General features: G+C 50.1%; 1 protein-coding gene across 6 annotated transcripts in view; it reads right to left on the reverse strand.

The window, feature by feature from the left end:
- Window positions 1–1,677: 1,677 nt before the first annotated feature.
- Window positions 1,678–20,806, reverse strand: part of MLPH (melanophilin) — a 28,925-nt gene continuing 9,796 nt past the window's right edge. The window contains exons 7-17 of one of the 6 annotated variants that reach the window (XM_010577884.1): window positions 20,334–20,529; window positions 18,852–19,012; window positions 14,189–14,272; window positions 12,247–12,438; window positions 9,048–9,242; window positions 6,682–6,837; window positions 6,482–6,574; window positions 5,935–6,000; window positions 5,715–5,772; window positions 3,648–3,745; window positions 1,678–3,246 (exon numbers count right to left, since the gene is read on the reverse strand). In XM_010577884.1, the coding sequence (XP_010576186.1) occupies window positions 3,220–3,246; window positions 3,648–3,745; window positions 5,715–5,772; window positions 5,935–6,000; window positions 6,482–6,574; window positions 6,682–6,837; window positions 9,048–9,242; window positions 12,247–12,438; window positions 14,189–14,272; window positions 18,852–19,012; window positions 20,334–20,529 (1,326 nt within the window). In that variant the 3' untranslated portion in view covers window positions 1,678–3,219. The remainder of the gene's footprint in view (window positions 3,247–3,647; window positions 3,746–5,714; window positions 5,773–5,934; window positions 6,001–6,481; window positions 6,575–6,681; window positions 6,838–9,047; window positions 9,243–12,246; window positions 12,439–14,188; window positions 14,273–18,851; window positions 19,013–20,333; window positions 20,530–20,806) is intronic. The other 5 variants (XM_010577889.1, XM_010577886.1, XM_010577887.1 and 2 more) reach the window with 5 other exon arrangements.

The following is a 20,806-nucleotide window of genomic DNA, read 5'->3' on the forward strand; positions in this document are numbered from 1 at the left end:
GCTCACTGCAGGGGGTTGGTGGGTGATGCTCCCCTGGATGCTGGGGTCCCGCTGACACAAACCTGCTCCACTGCAGGAGTTACTTTGGGTGCTACCACCCTTTCTCCTTCAACTCTCCCCCCACCAAAAGCTGCTTCAAGGAAACCAGAAAATTAAATATAGAGAAGAGCGGAAGGTGACTTGCTGGGGCACATGGGCTGGCAGGAGCAGGCTCATCCGTGCAGCGTGAGGGTTTAAAACCTCCCATTTTAAATGGGTTAAACCACCCCCCAGGTAAAGATTTCTGATGATGTTTGTTCTGTTGGATGTGATACTGGAGGAGCCAGCTCAGGTCCCTGGCACGGAGGGCTGGTCGATATCTGAACACAGGTCTACCCCCAGGCAAAACTGGAATTACTGGGACTAGAGACATCCTGAGACAGGGACATCTCTGTGTTGGCAGGATGGGTAAGACATGGTCACTGGTGGGGTATGGGCAGGGGGAAGGTCTCTGTCTGCCACCCCCATGTGGGGCTGACATTGCCCTGGGACAGATCTCCATCTCATGCCGTGGTCGGCTCCAATGCCCAAGCACAGCCACTGTTGGGGGATGGTCATGGGAGCAGCATGGGACACAGGGCAAGTGCTGCAGAAGAGCATCAAAGGCAGGGGAAAGGGATGAAGAGAGGCGAAAAAAACCCATCAGCCAAGGAAACCCAGACCCTGGGCTCAGCGGGGCTCTCTCCACCTCAGCTTTGTTGCTATTATTTAATACAGATTTAAAGCAACCCCCTCAATGTTGTGGGCTTGTGTTTTGGGCAGCTTTGGCTGCCAGATTTGATCCTGGGCTTCCATGCAAGTCAAAGCAGTGTGTTTCAGGGTCAGCCCCTCCTTATCCCCACACCTTGCATCCCTTTTGCTGGCCTGGCCTCGCCACTGGGTACCACTGACCCATGCTCATCACACCCATGGCTCTGTGACCAGCCTCTAAGTCATATCGCCATTCTGTTTATCACCATCTCCCCACCATTCTGCTTCAGTGCCACTGATTCAGCTCCTGTCTGCTTTCACCTGCCTAGTTTTAAAGCCAGGGTTGTACCAGCTGGTTAAAGGAGAGGATGGGAAGAGAAAGGAGCCTTCACTAGAATGAGCTGAAAGAACAGACACTGCAAAATGGGTCCTAGGTTCTGGACACAAAATTGGCTTTATTGCATGATTTAGTGTACATATATAATCTCTACACAGGCAGATGGAGCAGGAAACTGGCAAATAACAACGTGGGTGACTACAGCCTGAACGATGTCTTAGTTTGCACTGCTGAGGCTCACTGTGAGAACTTCTTTGCAAGGGTCAAGCAATTGAGCGGTTGCAAGGAAGGACTCAAGTTACGGCTGCAACAAGATACAGCAAGAGATGCAGCTGGGGCAAAGGCTGAACCCTGACACCAGAAGGGTAGGTTCGAACCCATAGCATTGCCCAGAGCTCCCTTCTGCCAGCCAAGGAGCTGCCATCCTAGCACTGAGGCCAGCTGAGCAGCAAGAAAGGCACCTGGCAATGCCACAGTGTCTGGGAGAGTTTCTACAACAGCAGTGGTTTGCACTAACCCTTTAGAACTTCAGGCCAGAAGGATTTAATTTTAAAATAAGAAACTGGTTTTGTTTCCAGCTGGGAAGACCAGACTATGGACTTACAAGACTGCTCTGGAATGAGCACAGGACCAATTTCTAGGCAGTTAGCAGTCTCTACTACTACCAAAGCCAAACAAGTGTGTTACTTGCATGAGAATTCACACTACTGCTTGTAATTAAAGTGGTTTTAGTTCAGATGCACAGGAACGGCCTAAAATGGTCCAGCCCAAGCGGCCATCAATGGGAAACTGCCAGCATCGGTCTGACATCCTCACTCTGGCTGCGAGCAATCCTCCCTGCATCACCCACTGTGGAGGGAAGGAGGTGGGGGCTATAAAGGACAGGAACCAGCAGGTGCCAAGCAAAATTTTTTAACATGAACCTCATCCAGAGTGACCTGCAAGAGAAAGCAACCCTCTTCTCATCCCGACACCCTGGGCATGGGTACAGGGTTAGGCACTGATCCACTGGGGTTAGTGGATGTGGAGAATTAAATGTTGGAGGAAAGGAATTTGGAGTATCTGGGGGAGGGCGTTACCAATACCACTGTCACCTGGCAGGAGCCCAGGGCCACCGCAGCCCCCAAAGGCCATCACAGCCCCTCCAAAGAATTGGATAATCCTATCAGGTTCTCCCATCCCATTGTCAGGGACAGGGGACATGCTCATCCACAAAGCACCTCTTGGCAGGGGCTGACCCATCTTGTGGAGAGGGGAAAGACTCCAGAGAAGCACCTAAGCTCTGCTTGCTGGAGCCCTTCTAAACTTGCTGATATAGCCTCACATGGAGAGGGGATATCTCCAAGAGCTAGAAAAACAAACTGATTCCCAACAAGCCCTCCAGCCTTTCTTCCACCTTTCTTGCCACCACTTCCCACAAGCCTCGCCTCACTCACGTCCCCAGATGGTCACAGCTGCTTCAGACACGGTGGCCAGAAGCCTCAGTGGGTGTTTGCATGGCTTTGTGAAAAGATCTTGGCCAAGTGCTCACTGGGAGGGAGCCAGCACTGCTCTCACCCTGCTTTGCTCCTCAGGGAAGGGAAACAATTCTCCAAGGGACATCGCAGGGAGGTGGGACCAGCGCCAGGATGCAAATCCCAGCCTGGGATGCCTGGGTCCCTGCTCTAATTGGGGTACCCCAAGGGCATCCTGTACCTGCTGTCAGCTCCTGTTCCCACTCAGCACCAGCCTGGGAGAGAGCAGGGACAGGAACTGACAGTTTTTGCCAAGTGAGGGCTGTGTCACTGCCCCCAGTCCCCATGCTGGAAAGCCATGCTGATGTCCAGCTCCCTCTGATGTCACTCCTGCTCTGCATCTCTCTGGTCCCCTTGGTTGACCGGGTACCAAAGAGCTGCCCAAAGCCAAGATCTCATGCCTCCATCCTCCCATGAGAGCCCCTGGCCACATGTTTGTACCCCACTGCGTTGCTTCTCTCCCTGGCAGCTCCCAGCAAGACCTCCTGCCCACGGCCTCTGGCTTCCCTCCTGTCCAGGGTTTCAGGGAGAGACAGGCATGGGAGAAGGAAGAGCAAGCGTTGGGGGTAAGGCGGTGAGTCTTTGCGCTGTGGTCTTGTATCATCAGTGAAATGTGGTGGCAGGAGGGTCCTCCTCTCCTCAGGACAGGTGGGTCATCACAGGCTTCTGCAAAGCACCGGAGGGAGAAACCTCAGTTCACCACCATGCCCATGCCAACCCAAGCCACCATAGCTGAAGAGGCCAGCATGCTCCTTGTCCCCTCCAGCTGCCACCGGATGGAGTGAGGACCTGCCCCATCCCATGGACCACGCAGGCAGCAAGATTTCAAAGATGTACATCTTGTTTGGGCCCCCCACTCTGGGGCTTACGGCATCCCAGACCTCAGGTGGTGATGCCCAGATGTGTCTGCTCTCACCAGCAAGCACAGTGAGACCAATGCTGAGACCTGGGGTGACCACTGGGTTGAGGAGAGCATGGGGAGGGACAGGTCCCTCTGCTCAAGCCCAGGGAGGCAGGTCCCATGAGAAGCCCTGGCCAGCAACCTTCCTGAGTGGCTGGGCTCGTACCGCAAAAAGCCTCTCCACTCTCCTGTTCTTCCCGTTGGGGTTTCTCTGCGTCAGGGAGCCACGGTAAACAGACTTGCGGTCAAAGGAGTTGTCAAGACCTGTAGTGGAAGAAGAGAGATGGGCAGCTGGTCCTCATCCACCTCACTAGAGGTTTAAATTACCCAGCAAGTCACTTGGGTTTTACTGTCCCCCACTGGCTGTGGTTTTGGATGCATCACTGCACTTGTCTCTCCAGGAGGGCAGTGGGAAGTCCTCTGAGAACAGGGTGGCAAAAGCTGCTGCTACTTGGATTTCCAGAGTGCCATGCAAGCTGGGTCAGCCTGCCAGCAATCAACTGCCAAGACCTCTGCTTTGGAAAGCTCCATGGTATGGCAAAAGCCCAGCCCAAGAGGAGCTCTCACCACCCAAGCCTACGAGTCTCACTTGACCTACTAAGTCATCTCCTCTTCTCTGCCACTAACTTCCACCAGCTGCACCTTTGCAGGCCCAACTTTGCAAGTCATTGACCTGCAGGGAGGGCGGTCAGGAGACCAAGTCACCCCATCACCCAGCCCAGGCAGAGGGGATTAGCCTTGCCTGGTGACGTCCGTCCCTACTGCACATGCCTCTATCTCCTCGCGGGGCTGACGTGTCCCCCAGGCTGCCTTTATCTTCCTGCCCTTTGAAGAAAGGAGAGCAGATGACTCCTCAGCATGAAGAGGAGGGACCTTTCCACCTACCAGCCTCAGCTTGGGAAATGGCACTGTTAATTGTCTGCGTGCACAGGGGAACTGCAATTCCTTCTCTGCATTAAATGATCTTTCCCCCCTTCCCTCCCTTCATCTTCCATTATCTGGAAGGAGAGCCATTCTTTCTGCCTTTAAGCTTATGAGGTGAGATAAGAGAGAAATAGAAAAGTCATTTCCTAATGGGTCTCGCTGATATTGGTCAGGATGAAACAGTTCCAGTGATTGCCCCCTACCACACAGGCTGCTGTGCCAAGTTTCAGGTCGCTGTCTACTTTGAAGCACTTCCAAGCTGCTGTTTGTCATAGCTGGGCTGTGGAGGGCCTCTTGCCCCCCACCAGAGACCAGTGGCTGAGGCAGGTGGACAATAGGGGCAAGGATACCTTCCCCAAGATGACCAAGTGAGGAAGAAATTGCTATCAGAAGAGACTATGGGCTTTGGCGAGGCTTTGGGGTCTAATGGCCAATGGGATGCCACAAATGAAGTAACGCGGATGTCTCCCTGGACTCTGGGGTGGCAGGAGCCCAGGCTGCAGAGAAAGTCCTGGTTCTTGGAGGACTAAGCCAACTCAGCCTGACCTCCCACCACTGTCCCCAATCCTGCCAGTTGCCTCCTCCTTTCTAAGTTATCCACCACAGTTTTCCCCTGTGGCTTTCCTAACAGGAGGCCATGAGCACAGAAAAAGGGCCCCCCAATGCAGACTGTCCTGGTTTCAGCTGGGATATAGTTAACTGTCTTCCTAGTAGCTGGTACAGTGCTATGTTTTGAGTTCAGTATGTGAAGAATGTTGATAACACTGATGTTTTCAGTTGTTGCTCAGTAGTGTTTAGACCATAGTCAAGGATTTTTCAGCTTCTCATGCCCAGCCAGGGCACCTGACCCAAACTGGCCAACAGTGTATTCCATACCATGTGACGTCCCATCTAGTTTAGGAACTGGGAAGTGGGGGGGCAGGGAATCGCTGCTCGGGGACTGGCTGGGTGTCGGTCGGCAGGTGGTGAGCAATTGCCCTGCGCATCATTTGTACGTTCCAATCCTTTTATTACTACTGTTGTCATTTTATTAGTGTTATCATTATCATTATTAGTTTCTTCTTTTCTGTTCTATTAAACTGTTCTTATCCCAACCCAGGAGTTTTACTTCTTTTCCTGATTTTCTCCCCCATCCCACTGGATGGGGGGGAGTGAGTGAGCGGCTGCGTGGTGCTTAGTTGCTGGCTGGGGTTAAACCACGACACAGACACACAACTGGATGCAGAGGGAAAGGATCGAGCGTCCCTCAAAGACCAGCCCATCCACCCGCAGGGTCCCCACCTCCCACAGGCAGAGCTGTGGTCCTTACCGGTGATTTCGAGGGGGCTGTTGAACTTCCTCCTGAACTCCTGCAGTCCCGGCATTGCCTGCAAGAGAAGGGGAACAGTCTGCCATGGGGAAGGGGATGGGAAGACAGAGGTCCCCTCCAAGGCCACCACTTTGAAAGCAGCTCCCTGGAGACCCCGGTTTTCCCCAGGCTTAATGCCATGCCACATGCACTAGCGGGCACAGATTAAACACATACTCACTTTAACATCATCCGAAGACTCCGCTGGACTGCTGCTGGTGGGACCAGGGGAGCAGAGGCAGGCAGCCTGTGGGGAGAGGAAGGCAGAGGTTTCTCTGGGGGTGCGCAGAGGAGGCAGACAACTCGGTCTGCCTTTCTTTGCATTTTCACCTCTTTTGCTTGGCCGGGGTTGATCCTAAGGTGAGCAAAAGAGGCAACACGCTGCCACAGGAGCAACTCTGCCTGATGGATTAGAATTATAAAAATCAGTATGAAAATGCAGGAGTTGAGTCCAGGCTGTGTGGTGCATGCAGCAGCCCTGCATGCCCTCCCTGCAGTCCTTGGAGGAGCACCATCCCCAGATACAAAATCCTCCTTCGATGCATGTAAGGAATCAGCGTTGTCCCACATCCTCAGTGAGACATCCACTCTTGGAGTCTTGGGGCAGAGTGCCAGGCAGCAGGGAGGGAGCTGGGCACAGCTCAGCAAGCCAGGCAGCCCTTCCCAGCTCAGGGAGCACATACATCTCGGGGCTGGGACCTCTCATACCCACCATCCTCCATGCTCACCTGTTCGCTCGACTTCTTCCTTGCCTTTTCTACAGACTTCACTGTAAGCCCTGCAGCAGACAGAGCCGCAATTCGAGATTCGATGTCTGATATCTTTAGAGGGAGGAAAAAAAACATACAGATAGTGGCCAGAGGATCCATCACTGGCTTCGTTTGCTGTCACTGGCTGGGCAAAGCAGCTCTGAGAGCCAAGCCCTCACCTCGCTCTCAGCCTGCTGCACCTGAGCAGCTGCCGAGGCCACTTTGTCCTCCAGCTCCGACAGCTCCGAGTCCGTAGTGCCGCAGTGCTGGGCCCCTTCCTCAAGCTCCTTCAGGGTCTTCTCAAGCTGGTAGGTCTTCCCAGCAGTCAGGTACACCTGAAATGCAAGAAAAAAAACCCACATTGCAGAATTAACCTCCCTGGAGTCCTCCTCTCCTGGTGTGACCACAGCCCCAGACACGACAGTTCCTGCCACTATTTTACAACTGCCTTCTTGCCTTGCAGCACAGACAGTACCAGTCATCTCTGGCAGGGCTTTTAATCTCATTTCCTCCCTTCTCTGGGCTTTTTGAGAGCAATTACCAACCAGCTGAAGTGGTAAAAAGCTCAATGGGAACACAGGAAGGACCAAAACTCGGTGACCTACTCGAGAAGCATCAGCATCTTTATGCTGTGCGCTCAGAGAGGGGGCAGGTACCTGTAAACAAGTGCAGGCTGCCATGGCCCGTGGTGGCAGCAAGCTGGGAAGGAGATAGACTGACTTTCCAAATCTGATTGGTTTTTTTTATGGGTGTCTGTGCTGCTGGGTTGCCTGGGAGTAGGGTCAGGATTTGGAAGTTTGTCCCTGGGCAGTTAACCAGCCCAACCCCTGCAAAAGGCAGCTTTGCCCAGGAACTGCTCTGGACATGCAGGAATGATCCCAGCCAAGAGCCCCAGCAAACACGTGTACGAATGGAGCCCGGCATAACAGTGGGGTGGACATGGGAGTGCTGACTGGGGATCACAGTGGCTATGAGAAGCAATGTGCTACCTTTGCTGTCTAGATAAGAAGGGTAAGAGGACCTATCCCAATAAACGCACTGGTTTTACTGTCACTTGCTTCCTCCCGGGCTACTACAAGAATGTAAGTCCAAGTAAGGCAATTTAGGAAACATTAATATGTTGGTATGCAATCACATCAGATGATCAGATGGGTTGTGGCCACTGTTTTGCTGACTGATCCCAAAATCTTGGTACTGCTAATGGAATACCTGTGCCTACAATTTTCCTGGGCTGGGTATTGCGCACAGCTGCCTGGCACAAGCCCCCTGCATACACTGAAGTACTGAGCATCCACCCAAATCACAGCAACACACCCCATGTCCCATAGGTCCCACCCATCCCAGTGCAAAACCTGAGGCCATAACAGATTGCAATTGTTTGCGGGTGCTGCAGGTGAAGCTTCTCAACCTGTGAGTCACAGGGACACAGTTTGTCGTTGGGCCATCAAACTCTCCCAGAGCCCTTGGAGGCAGTGGCATCCCTCGGAGAGCAGAGTGGTGAGCCAGCCCTGACTCAGCCGGGGCCCCTGAGGGAATGGCAGGATGAGCAACGCACCTTCCAGGGCCATCATCTACCCACCGCCTCGCCCCTGCCCCGCCGCTGACGGCAGCAGCGCTAAGCCCAAAGTTCACATCCTTCCCAGCCCTATCCTCTCTCCCAGGAGAGGGGGAACCTCAAAACCTTCATACAGCTGCCCCTCTTGCCCTGGGATGTTGCATCTGGCCAGAAACCAGCCAGGTGGTACAGTTTCTGAGCACACTCTGCTCCCAGCAGCTCCCTGCTTTTATGTATAAGCTTTCCCCAATGAAAGACAAACCACAGAGTGTGTTATAAAACCCTGCTCCCCATTGCAGGATGTTTCTGACAGCGAAATCTGACCACCCAGATGGAGATGTGACTCTTCACCCCATCTTTGAACTGTTTCTTTGGAGCTTGGTAAATGGCACTGCGGATGCAATCCATTTCCCATGGGGAATCGATTCATACGGGTTTACAGTGGCTAAAAAAATTGTCAGTGCTTCACAGTGTCACACAAACCTAGCAGGGGATTATGCTCCAGATGTAAACTTATCACCTGTACAAGGCCATCAGCCCCAGGCACAAGTCAGCCTTAGCAAACAGATAGGTCATGCTACCCTCATTTGTAAAAGCCTTGCTGAAATGCAGTGCTGGGGAGGAACCAAAGAGAAGCAGGACAAAAGCTTTTGCTACAGCTGGAGCACAGGACTGCCAAAGTCCAGCAAAGCAACACTACAGCAAGCTGGGGACCGCGCTCATCCTCTCTCCCTTGCACTCACCCAGGGGGAACCAGGAACTGAGGCAAGGGAAGCCACAAGACAGAGCATCTGCACTTCCTGTTGTGCCACCTCCATCATAAGACAGCCCTGGCCACCATGGGACAAGACCAGACTCTTTAATCCCTCTGTGGTGCCCATCCTTTTAATGCTGACCTACCCGCTAACAAGAAATTTTGGGAGGTTTCCTCTGTATTCCCTCCCACCCCCGATACCCTCCCTACTTGCAGAAAGCTCTCGTGAACCTTACATTTTCTTCAAGCTCACGGTACACTTCGGCCACCTCTTTCCCATCTCCCAGGCTGAGAAGCTGCCCAGCAGGTAGGGCACAGCTGCCGTTGCACTGGCTCTCTCCATGCAACGACTCACACACTGCTTTCTCCGTGGCGTTTATGGCTCTCAGTACTTTGGCCGTGATTTCACTCAAAGCCTGAGCCGATGACCTCTGCGAATGCCCGGCACAGCCAAAGCACAGGGTGGGAGGGGGGAAAAAATAAGGACGTTATTTTAACATGGTGTACAAACCAGCCCAAGTCAGGGGTGAAAAGGGCATCAGACCCTCAGGAGCTGTAGAAAGATGGAGAAGCAATAATTAAAGGGCTTACACTATTCCTGAAGGGCTTTCCACTGGAGACGGATGCGTGGCTAAAGCAGGGCTTTGATCTCAGCCCGTGCTTTCTGGAGGATGGCTGTTACAAAAGAAGTAATCTCAAAAGCCTCGTAAAAGAGGTTGCTGGAAGCTGTGCCACTGGAGCTGTCTGACAGCAGCAGCACCTGGCCACCTGAAGGCCACTCAGTTACTCAGCAGTTAAGATCTAATTGCAGCATATTGCTTTACACTTCAGCAGGCCTAAGCATGGATGCAAATAACTCCTTAAGTTTGTGGCAAACCCCCCCCCCGCCGCCCCAAAACACCTATAAAATTATTGTATTGCCACGCTGCCAGATCTTGGAACTAATGTCCTCTCTTCCCACCCCAAGGAGCACTGATGGCAATAATGCTTGTAAGTGCTGCGTTTCAGTTAATAAGGCACTCAGCACATGTAAAAATAGACTGAAGAAACTCATAATCTCTCTCTCAACTGATAATTCCCTAGAAACCAAGGAGATGGGGGTGATATATGCACTGGCGACAAACAGTTGTGTTTACAACTGCACATATTTCCAGGTGAGCCGTCCTGCAGAGAAACAGCTAACTCAGTCCAGCTGATATTTTTATCATTTTATGGTGCCTTCATGGTACAGCAGAGTTTTTTCACATTTTCCATTAGGAGCATCTGCTTTCATCACAGTGTTCCTCGGTTAGAAGACTTCCTTGTGACTGGAGAGAAGACTTGCATAAAAACAAACTCAGAATTATGCAAAATCCAAGCCTGGATCTGGTATAAGGAAAATTGCTGTTAAAAAATCCACACTGACATAGCCTTTAACCAAGTCTTGTCCATTTACATCGCTGCAGGCATTTCTAACTCAAAACTGCATGGAGGTATTTGAGTATTACCACAAAGCAAAAAAGCTGAATTTTGTTTCACTTCTCAGATTTGGTTCTGCTTGAGCTGTTGCAACCCCACTGGGTCTCTCTTGGCTTAGGAGCTGTCATATAGCTCCTGTGTTACCTGCCTGTATGACTCCACTGAGAGACAACAACCGTGTCTGTATCCTCCCTGCTTCATAGCTGGGTTTTGGTCAAAGAAAGTAGCACATCTGGAGAATCTGGGCTTCGTTTTATAAGAATGAAGAAGCTTACATTGATACCTCACTAACGTCTCCCTATTCCTGAGTCCAGATCAGGGGTTGAGCTTCTGTCTGCTGCAAATCAGCAGCTCACACAGGAGTTAAGTGGTAACTCACCAAACCAAGTTAACTTATCCTCTGTGCTGCAGTTAACTGGAAATTGTTACTAAGAAGTTGCACATTATTTGACTGATGAGTGGTAGTGAAGTCTAGCTGCAGCAATCATCTAGAAGTAGCTTTTAGGAAAAATGAAGCAGTAAAGGAGGCTTTCGGTATGGATGCAGCGCACCGCTGATACAGTGTCGGTAAGAACGCAGCAACCATTACCCAAAACTGTGAAGGAAGCCATCCTGGGAACAGTTGCTTGCTCTAATCCTGAAATTTTATGTAGAGCCATGTGGAGACTCATAACTGAGACAGACTTATTATGTGCACCACATGCAGTACACGCAGCCACACTCTCCAAGCCCAGCAGCAGCCAGGTTTTGCCTTGCGAGGCTGAGGAACAAAAGCATATTGGAGAGAGGCCTTGCGGCACCACAAAAGTCTCTGCAACTTCAGATGAAAGGAGCTTTGCAGGAGAGGAGAGGGGCAGCACGGCCCCCACTCGCTTCCTTTGCCACACTCGCCAGTGACTGATGTGTCAGAGCAAAGGCACACGTAGCCCATGCACTGCCAGGGCAGAAGGGAGGGGATGTACAAATAAACCATTAGAGACCCAACAAGGAATGCTGACCTCTCCATTTTGTGCTAATGGACCATCTCGGGAGGCTCTGCACAACTGTAGACACACAAGATCTCCCTTTTCTTCTGAGTCACCTGGGCTGTCATCGGTTGGTCATCCCCAATGCTGTCACCCAGTGCTACTGCCTGCCAGGTGAGTGAGGGGGAAGCGGTCCAGTGCTTCTGTCTGCTCTTGCTCTCCAGCCAGGGAAGCAATTCTCCCCTGCAAGGCTGCACATAAATGAATGCCTCTCCAGCCCTGCCGTGGGGATACATGTGGGGAAAGAAGATCCCTGAAATGTACCCAGCAGGCAGAGGGATAAATCAGAGCCATGGGGGTGAGGGACCCTCTGGGGTGATGGGAACAGGGCTGCATAGATGCTGTGATCCCTCCTCCTCTCCCTGACTCATGTTCCCACTGGTCACCCACCACTGGGTAGGGGTCAGGAGCCAGCACAGTGCTGTAAGTACAGGAGATGCTGACCTAGCAGAGTGGAAGAGGGGCCAGGGATTTTGGAACTCAGGAGCACTGACAGGTCTGGAAGAGACACTTCAGGCTGTAGAAGGTGCCTGACAAAGGCTGCTAGTACTAAATCATCATCAAGCTCTTCTCCCACCCCAGGACCCTCTTCTCCATAATGACATCCAGATCCTGAGACCACTCTTCTAAATAGGTGTGGAGGTAGTGTACCTCTCCACGACAGGCAGTAGCCTGCAAGACCTCTAAGAGACTTTGCTTTTGACTCTTGGATGAGGCTGGGAAAGCCTACAGGGAGAAAAGTCCAGATCTAACACCCTGGGACTTCCCTATCCCTTGACACTCTGTTAAAGCAGGCAGCTAAGTCAGACACACCACAGCCCTGGGAGGCATCAAGGTGGAGGTGTGGGACAGAAGAAGAGTTGCATTATCACGGTGTAAGCCATAAACCACCAAGAGCAGAAGGAACCGCAGATGGAACCTAAAACGGTGTGGGTAGGAGAACACAGATTACCTTTCGAGCATCTCTGGCCATGTCATCACTGGAGGAACTCATCTCTGGTTTCTTTGCTCTCTTCTTTTCTTCATGCTCCTCTTCTTCAGAAGAGACTTCTTTGTCACTGATGTTGCTGGCTAACTCCTCCAGCTTCCTCTTCAACTCCTCCTCCTCAGCATTGGGATCAAGTTGGGACTCTGGGGCTGGAGACTGAAGGGGCAGAAGAAGAGAGTTGTGTAAGAGTCTCCTGTGGTGGACAATGAAGCATGCCCAGGTCCAGACATACTCACCAAGACGGGCCAGTGGAGGAGCTCAAGGAGTGCAACCACAGATGGATTTTTGCAAAGGGGACTTTGAGGCCCCTCTCCACACCCATTTTCACAAGGGACGGTCAGACCGCCCAGGAGAGCAGCAGAGCCCAGTGAAATGCGCTCCAGCTCCATGCTGAGGAATACAAACCCCTGATCTAAAAAACCTCCATTCCCATTCCGTGCCCCCCCCCCCGCCCCACTCAGAACTTGCTTGTTTTTCCCTGTGGAAAACTGCCTTTCCCCCCCCCTTAAAAAGGTGTGCATGGCGGATTTGGGGTCAAAAATCACTGCATTTTCATTAGGAACCATGGCACGGCTGGTGGCTCTGAGGGCAGAGATCACAGCGACCCAAAGACATGGTCCACCAGGGTGAGAGAAGCAGCCATGTGAACTACTGCTCCCCGAGGCAGCTTTCGGAGCCTCTAGGTAATCTTTTTTGCAATGAGAAAACATGCAGCAAATTTTCCTGTAGGATAGACAGCATATTCCCACCCAGTCCTGTTATTAGGTGCGATTCATGGTACCTGGAGAAGAATCCTATTAAACTCCCAGGCACTGGAAGGGATTTCCAGGAGTTACTGAACTCACTGTCCCTTGCGTTAAGATGGGAATACAATTATCTGTGTCATACCTGGTGGGTTTTTGTCTAAGCTGTTCTTAATGACCTTGAATAATGGCATCCACAGCAGGCAATCTTTCTCCCAGGCAACCTATTCCCTGGCTCTGCTGGAAAGCTTTGCTTAATAGTTAACCTCAACCTGTCCCACAGCAGTTTAGACCCATTGCCTCTACTCTGATCTGCCCTAGACATGGGAATAAAGCTCCCTTGGTCAGATTTACTGACAGAAACACTGAATGATTAAAAACATGGCCATCCCCATTACGAATTTTAGAAAAAAGAAGAAATTGCATTATTTCACTTATGCCTAGGGGACTTCTCTGTAATTATCACTGTCCATTCTACCAAGCCATCAGCTGCCAGAGCAGCTCATGGTGATGGATTCACATGAAGGAAAATAAGAGCACATAGTCTAAAATTAGAAACCCAAAATCAATGTTAAGCAACCTAAGTATTCACAGATTTTACATCACTGCCCAGCTTTAACTTAATTTAGCTGTTTTCTTCCAAGCTTGATGGCATGGTAGGACAAGGGCAGCTCAGAAGTGATACAGAAATCCTTTTTGACTCAGCTCTCCTATTCACAATAACCAGGTGACTTCCTCATATGCACTAATTGAGTCTCCCATGATTTCAAATGAGCTGTCACAGCTCTGTGGATGTACCAACACCCACTTAACAATACTCCCGAAATTAGCATTTCATAGAGTATCAACCTGAAACCCAATTTTCCTTGTGCAGAAGGGGCAGGGGAGGCACTACCTTGCACGGGGGCCTAAATGCCATGGGTTAAAGTCACTTCTGTTTCTGTCCTGCCATGCAATGTTTTCTAAGGCACTCCATCACCTGCAACTAGAGAAGAGCCTCCAAGGCCAAAACACAGGATTAAAATCAAACAACCTGAGTAATTTTGTCTCTCCGTCTTTCCCTCTGCAATGCTGGCAGTTTCAGAGAAGCCCCTCCAAGGGGAAGGAACCACCGCAGCCCACGCTCTCTCCCTGTTGAGAATGCCCCAGCTTTTCCCGGTTACCTCATCAGAGCGCACCAGAATTTTTTCCTCCAAGCGGTTCAGCATGCGTTCGATTGCGGACATGCGTTTGTTGAGCTCATGAATCTACAGGAAAGGAGAAAGAGAGAAAAGGAGTAGAGAACAGACCGGCCCCTGCTGCCAGGACAGTGAGAAAACGGTGCAACCAGCAGAAGAAAGCAAGCAGCAAGACACCACCACCAGGAGCTGAGTTAAAAGACATTAAAAAATAATGTCTTTAAAAAATGGCCCTGGATATGTCAATGAGCCGCAGGAGGTGTACAGCCTCTCTTTGAATCTGGAAAACTCAAAATGATGCTGAGTAAGTACCCAGCACATCGCAATTCCTCCCAAAGCATCGGTAGCTTTGGTGCAGTGAACATAAAACCACATCACTGGCCCCGTTGAGTCCCTTGTCCAGACAAAAGCATCAGGCTGTAACGTAGACAACTATCTTGCATGCTGCCCCAAATTCAAGTCAACATCAATTTTCAGTTCCTACTAACGTGTTTTTCAAGCAGCTACTACCCCATCACCCCACTGCCAGTACAGCACTGGAAAGGAAGAGGGGAGAAAGTAAGAATTTCCCATGAAAAACTAAATAGATATACAACTAAACTTGAAAGTTTTCCCCAAAACACTTTGAAATTTTCTGACTTCTCCATGCATTGATTTACCAAGATGCTTGCCCCTCCTTCCTCCCTCACTCTTTCAACTAAAAAGAGGGGCATGGAGAGAAGAGTAGAGAAGAGAAAGACAGACAAAATCCTGAAAATCAAAGAGAAGTTACTTTCTATGCTCAAGAGCCAAGACAAACTTTTGTGGTTAAATCACTGAAAACATTAAAGGAAGCTTTTATTTGTCCCTTTTAGAAACTGAAGTTTTGCTTTCTTTTTTTTTTTTTTTTTAAAAAAAAGTCTTTCTCCTTTGATCCAAACAAATAAAACACAAATGCTGAGGAATATTTCCCATTTAATAACACTACCTCCCACATCACTGCTGTTCTGAGTGGCTGCCTCCCATTCAAAGGGGAATGAGCAGCAAATGGAGTAAGTAAATGCAGTAACAAAGAGATGTGAGGGCTTGGCTTTCTTTTTATGACATTTCCATCCTCTCACTTAGTTTTTGTGCTTGCTAGCGTTTGATTAATTAGATACTCTCAACAGCTTGGAGAGATTGCGTCTGCTTAAGGGAAGATGAATACAAAAACCTGACACTCTGGAGAGTAGAGTGCTGTAATTACCATCCCGAACTGAATGCATCTTTAAGCAGCATTAAACCCACAGGCAGGAAGCAATCCAATCCATCTCTAAGTGGTTTCTCAGTCCTGTCTAAGGCCTGACTCTTGCATGGCCCCTGGTGACAATGAGAAGTCTGTGATGGGCCATCAGCTTCAGAGGAAGAGATGGTGATGAACCAAGCACCGGCACTACCCTGTCTCCATAATGCAGAGGCTGGGAGAGGTCAGAGCATAACGCACAGTCTGCTGTTGATGGGCTACAAGGATAGGAGCTGAAAAGCTTGCTTTCTTTGTCCTTCCCAAGCAAGGCTGGTTTTAATGCATGGTGGTCACCCCATTAGGGTGCATCCCCATCAGGGGCTGGACTGCCCTGCACTGCTCTCTGCATGACAAAGAACTGGCAAACGGTGCCCTATATTGAAACATTTAAAGTGAAGAAACTTGAAACACAACCCATAAGGAGGGCATCAATTAGGGCAAACTATCACTTGCTGCTGGGGAGGGAAGACAGGTTACTCTAGCAGAGGTGCCGCCTCCAGTCTCTCAAATACCCAAGATCTCTAACAGAAGCTTTATGTAAAGAAGAAGAGCCAGACAGCATCAAAGTTTTGGGAATCCAGAACAACTGAGCTCCCTTGAGGTACAGCAGAATGACTTTTGGGGAGAAACTGGGTAAATTGGCACTATTCCTTGTGGCTTGGTCCTGTTCCTACTTGGCTTCTAAAGACCTGAAGGCAAAGACCTGCACAGTTACCAATTCAGGGCTTCTTTCATGTCTCTTCAGGTTTAAGAGCTTTTTTTAATAGCTGTTTTTTTTTTTAATTTTGTTCTTGCATTTTCAGCTCCTGGAGTCACAGGACTAGGGAACAGCCTCTGCTTTTGTTACTGGAAAAGTTAAGTTTCTTGTGTTTGGGAATGAACAGTGCATCCTCTCCAGAATTAAAGCAAAAGCGATTTTCAGATAAAACATTTTTTTACTAACTTGCACCTAAGGCAGTTTTAGGAAAGAGGGTTTTCATCTGTGGGGTCAAAGTGATGCAGGGCAAAGAGCTGAGCCCTCCACCTCTTGAAACCTTCAGATGCCAATAAGGTGCCTACCAGGAAAACATTGCTTTTGAAGGCAGGCTATGGGATTCTATACAGGGTTAACGGGGATTAACAAACATGCTTCTGGACCCTACACCCACAGGCCAACATCTTGAAACGCCAAAGGGCACAGCCTCTGAGAAGTGCAGTGCCAGGATGACCACTTGTACTCAGCCATCTTTGCTGTCCCCTGGGATGTCCCATGAGGGGCTGGGATACCCCAGAAGTCCTGATGATAGCTACATGACATACCCTGGAAGTGCCTGTTAGCAGCTCAAGAGCCCCTGCTTTGCTGCTCAGGACAATGCAGTTTGCTGCTTGCTGTCCCAAATCCCTCATGGCCTGTCTCTGCCCTCCTGCCAGCCTCAGCCCCTCCATCTCCTCCAACTTAAGAATGAGAGGATGGACACCAGCCTCTTCTGAACCTCTTCCAGCTCTGCCATACAGAGCTGGCTACCACCGAAACCTGGTTGTTCTCACCTTCTCTCTTCTTTGGGCTTGTACCTGGCCTCTCCTTGGCCAATGGCAACAGTGATGCACGTGTGCATCATTCTGAAGTTAATGGTCCAGCACAGAGCCAGGTCTCTTCCTGCTGGTCGAGGAGAAGGCTCTGCAGGAGGGTGGTTGCTAGCTGTAAACCCATCAGCAGCACAAAGGGCAGGAAGGATGAAGAGCTATTTAAGCTAATGAACAATGTTGGCATAAGAGCAAATGGGCTTAAATTGGGAGCGAGAAGGTGTCTCATAACAGCTAGAGTGACAAGGCTCCACAGCAGTCTTTGTACTGGTGTGACACAGCAAACCACAAAGCACACTAGACCACCCTGAAGTGAGAGCTTGCCCAGCTGATGGAGGAAGTAATCTGAAGCACTGGTAGGAATTTGGTCCCGTTTCCCCACTGCAAAGCACGGTGCACATTTCATGCCTAATGTACCATGGCCTCATTAAGGACGCCTAGTCCAGGGTCCTTCCATTTACTGTTGACTGAAAAAGGAATGGCATTTACTAAATAAAACCTGTGCCGGGAGAAGTAAAAGGCAAAGGAAAGGTTTCCCTACACAGGCACATGAAGTGTGGTGCCGAGGGATGGTTGTGGTTACAGATTCCCCCACCGATTACCCAAAGAGGGGTCCAGGACATGCAAAAATTACCAGCTGTGAGCAGAGACTGGCAGCTGGCTCTCCCTGTGTATCTGTAGCCAAACACTACCCTGAATTTTGCTGCTCAAGAGGTCCGAGAGATGCTTTACCATTCTCACCACCCACCATTTGCAAAGGTGGCATAGGGAACTGCAGGTCCTTGCTTGACAATTAAAACACAAACCCTCAGCCTTTTTGATACCCTTCTCTAGACTGTTTCCCCCTATTATCATCATTCAGGAGAGATACATGACAGGTCGTCCTGACCCAGTCCTACAGGGGCAGGAACGCTACACGCTGCAAAGGAAGAAAAGGATCTTGATGATTATTAAACATCTCTCTCCAAACCTCTGTCTGATCATAAAGCACCAGCACATTCAATTGAAGAAAGCCTTTTTGGGGACAGAAAACCATAGGTAACTAGTAGATTAATAAGAACAAGCTGGGAAATTAACAGCAACAAAGGCAGGCTTGTTACTGTGACAGCAGCATGGGCAGAGCAAAGCCTGATTTTCTTTTTGCCATGACTGCAAAAGTGGAAGGGCTGGAAGGAGGACCTGGGAGAGGAAGCACAGAGCTCCAGTGTACTTCTGCACCATCCTAAAAGGGCAGAGATATGTCTATCCTCCCTCATCTTAATGAATGAAGGAGCCTTAAATGCACCTTCCCAGGTCTCAGTCCTGCTCCCTTTTCATGACCACCTTGACAGGTCCCTCAAAACACAGAGGACAGGACATGGCCTGGGCATTCATCTCGCTGGTGCCACACAACCGTGACATGACACCTAGCTGAGCCAGCTCCTAGGTCATCCCACAGGCCTGACGTATTGCTCTGACAATGCGAAGTGGCTATAACCCCAACTTCTCAGTTCCTGAGCTGAAGAGGACGAGGGATCTCGAGCCTACGGAGATCTGGGACCCACTCTGCTCCCTCTTGGGTCCACACATGGGAAGCATCGGCACCAAACCACCCCTGCACAGAAGGGCCGGCAGTTGTGTGGATACCTAGGGCACACTAGCTTTTTTGCTCGTGCTCCACATCCATCCTGGCTGGACACTACCCTGATCGCACCCCAGTTTGCCATCACTGCTTGTCTTCTCCTCTGAACCATCCTGCAGCGCATGGATAACAAGCGCGGTTTATGGCAAGAGAGGCTTGGCCACAGACTTGGTCTCACAAGAGGTTCAACAGCTGTTTGGTACCTGATTCCCAGAGTGGTTGACGTTCTCCTGGGAGGAGGCTCTGTTCCGGCGTTTTGTATGATGGGGCAGGTAGGCAGGGAACTGGGGTCCCTTCACATCCTCATCAGAGGTGTCCATATCTGCAGAGTACCGGGACCGGGGCTGCTCGTTCCAGTGGCTGCCTTTGGAGAGAGAAGGCTTCAGCACAAAGGTACAAGAGATTAACACCCTTGAGTTCCTTCCTGGACATCGGCCCCATCCTTAAGACAAGCAAACAATGAGGCACTTCTCCAGATCACACTTTCTATCCTTTGGCAGGAGATGCTTCTGCAAGAAAGACCAAGGTTAAAGATGGCTACACTGGACCATGCTGCAGGTCCACCTGCTGTGGCCACACAGCACCTAGCTCAGCAGGGTCCCACGGAGCACTGCTAAGATAGCAGTGGGCACAAGGAGCATCACCCTTGCTCTCTCATGTCCCAAACAGCCAGGATCCTCACAAAAAACTGCTATTGCCTTCCCAATTTTGTTGGAGCCCAGGTTTGGACACTGCCCTTCATGCATTGTCCAGGTGCTGGAAGATGTTTAGCTCAGGATAGAGAGGTACCAGTCTAGGATGAAACATTTAAAAGAGCGGAAAGTCTCCTTTTTAAAGGAGAATTTCAAATGAGACAAAAAAAATGAGAGAAAATGGAATTAACAAGCCAGAGGGCCCTGCTGCTGTGTTGCTCCAGTGGGGTTCAGAGTGGGAATTTAAACAGTGCTTTAAACAGTGTAAGGTTTACACAGTGTTTCCTAGTGCCCTGAAAATACACCCAAGCAGTTGGAGACCCAGAAGGATATATTCTACAGCTGCACGTGCACAAGCCAGTATCCAACCCTCTTGGCTCTACTATCACAGCAGGAAAAACACTAGTAGTAAAAGGCAAATGCTGCACCATCATTTGCTAGGGTATTTACAGACTCACAAAATCACAGATCCTGCAGCCTGCCAGTGCACCCTGCCTAGCTACAAGGATGCTACTTAATCACCCCCAGTGCTTGCCTCCAGTTCTTGTCTAGTCTTACTCCAGTTCAAGTCCCCTTAAAACTCTAAACTTTCTGCACCCACAACATCCTTTGGCAAGGAATTGAACTCGTCTACTGCTGCCTACCGAGGAAACACATCTCATTGTTTCTAATAGTATCCATTTGATTGCATCGAGTTTCTACCCTGGACAAGACCAATAGATATGAAAGGGATGGACACCTTAAGAACAACCCTCTGGCTTTGAGAAATGAGTTTGTTGGGAACAAGACCAGCCCATTACAACTAAATAACTTCAGCCGATTATTTCAGGAGAAAAAAATCACTTTTGCAGATGGATACTTTGTCTTGACCCTCAATCCTTTTAGTGGCTTTGAGGCTGTTCAAAAAAATTAAAAGACATTTTCATTCTGGTCCAAGTCTTACGCCACTTTTCCTCAAAAGGATACAAGAGGAGCCTGGCCAGAGACACCTACCAGGTTTTGCATTTCTTTCCAGGCTCCTTGTCCGTGAATTGACGGTGAGCCGAACCTCTGTGCTGAAGTGCTGCTCTGGAGGGCTTGCACCCGGTCCCTGTTCCTGCAAGACGTGGTGGAAGACCAGATCTGCATCTGTGATCCTGGACTCCTTCTGGGAGGCATCTTCAGCTGAGTTGGGGAAATCTGGGAAGGACTGAGAGATGAGGATTGCTGCTGAGCTGCTGCCCGTGAGGACCCCTTGCCTCTCCTGACCTTCGCCAACAGCTCCTTGCTTTATCCTCCAATACATGCATGGATTGACCTTTTATAATGCCAATTCCTAATAATCCAGTTTAAAGACTTCTTTGCCTTGCTGATGAACCTTGAGCAATACTTCTCATCACTGCCAGGGGGCACTGTTAATTTTTACAAGAACTAGGCCCAGAGTCCCTTCAGCTAGGCTGCAAAAAGCTCTGGTCTTTTGAAACACC

The sequence above is a fragment of the Haliaeetus leucocephalus genome, unplaced genomic scaffold (assembly GCF_000737465.1).
Source record: "Haliaeetus leucocephalus isolate CR32 unplaced genomic scaffold, Haliaeetus_leucocephalus-4.0 Scaffold587, whole genome shotgun sequence".
Classification (NCBI taxonomy): domain Eukaryota; kingdom Metazoa; phylum Chordata; class Aves; order Accipitriformes; family Accipitridae; genus Haliaeetus; species Haliaeetus leucocephalus.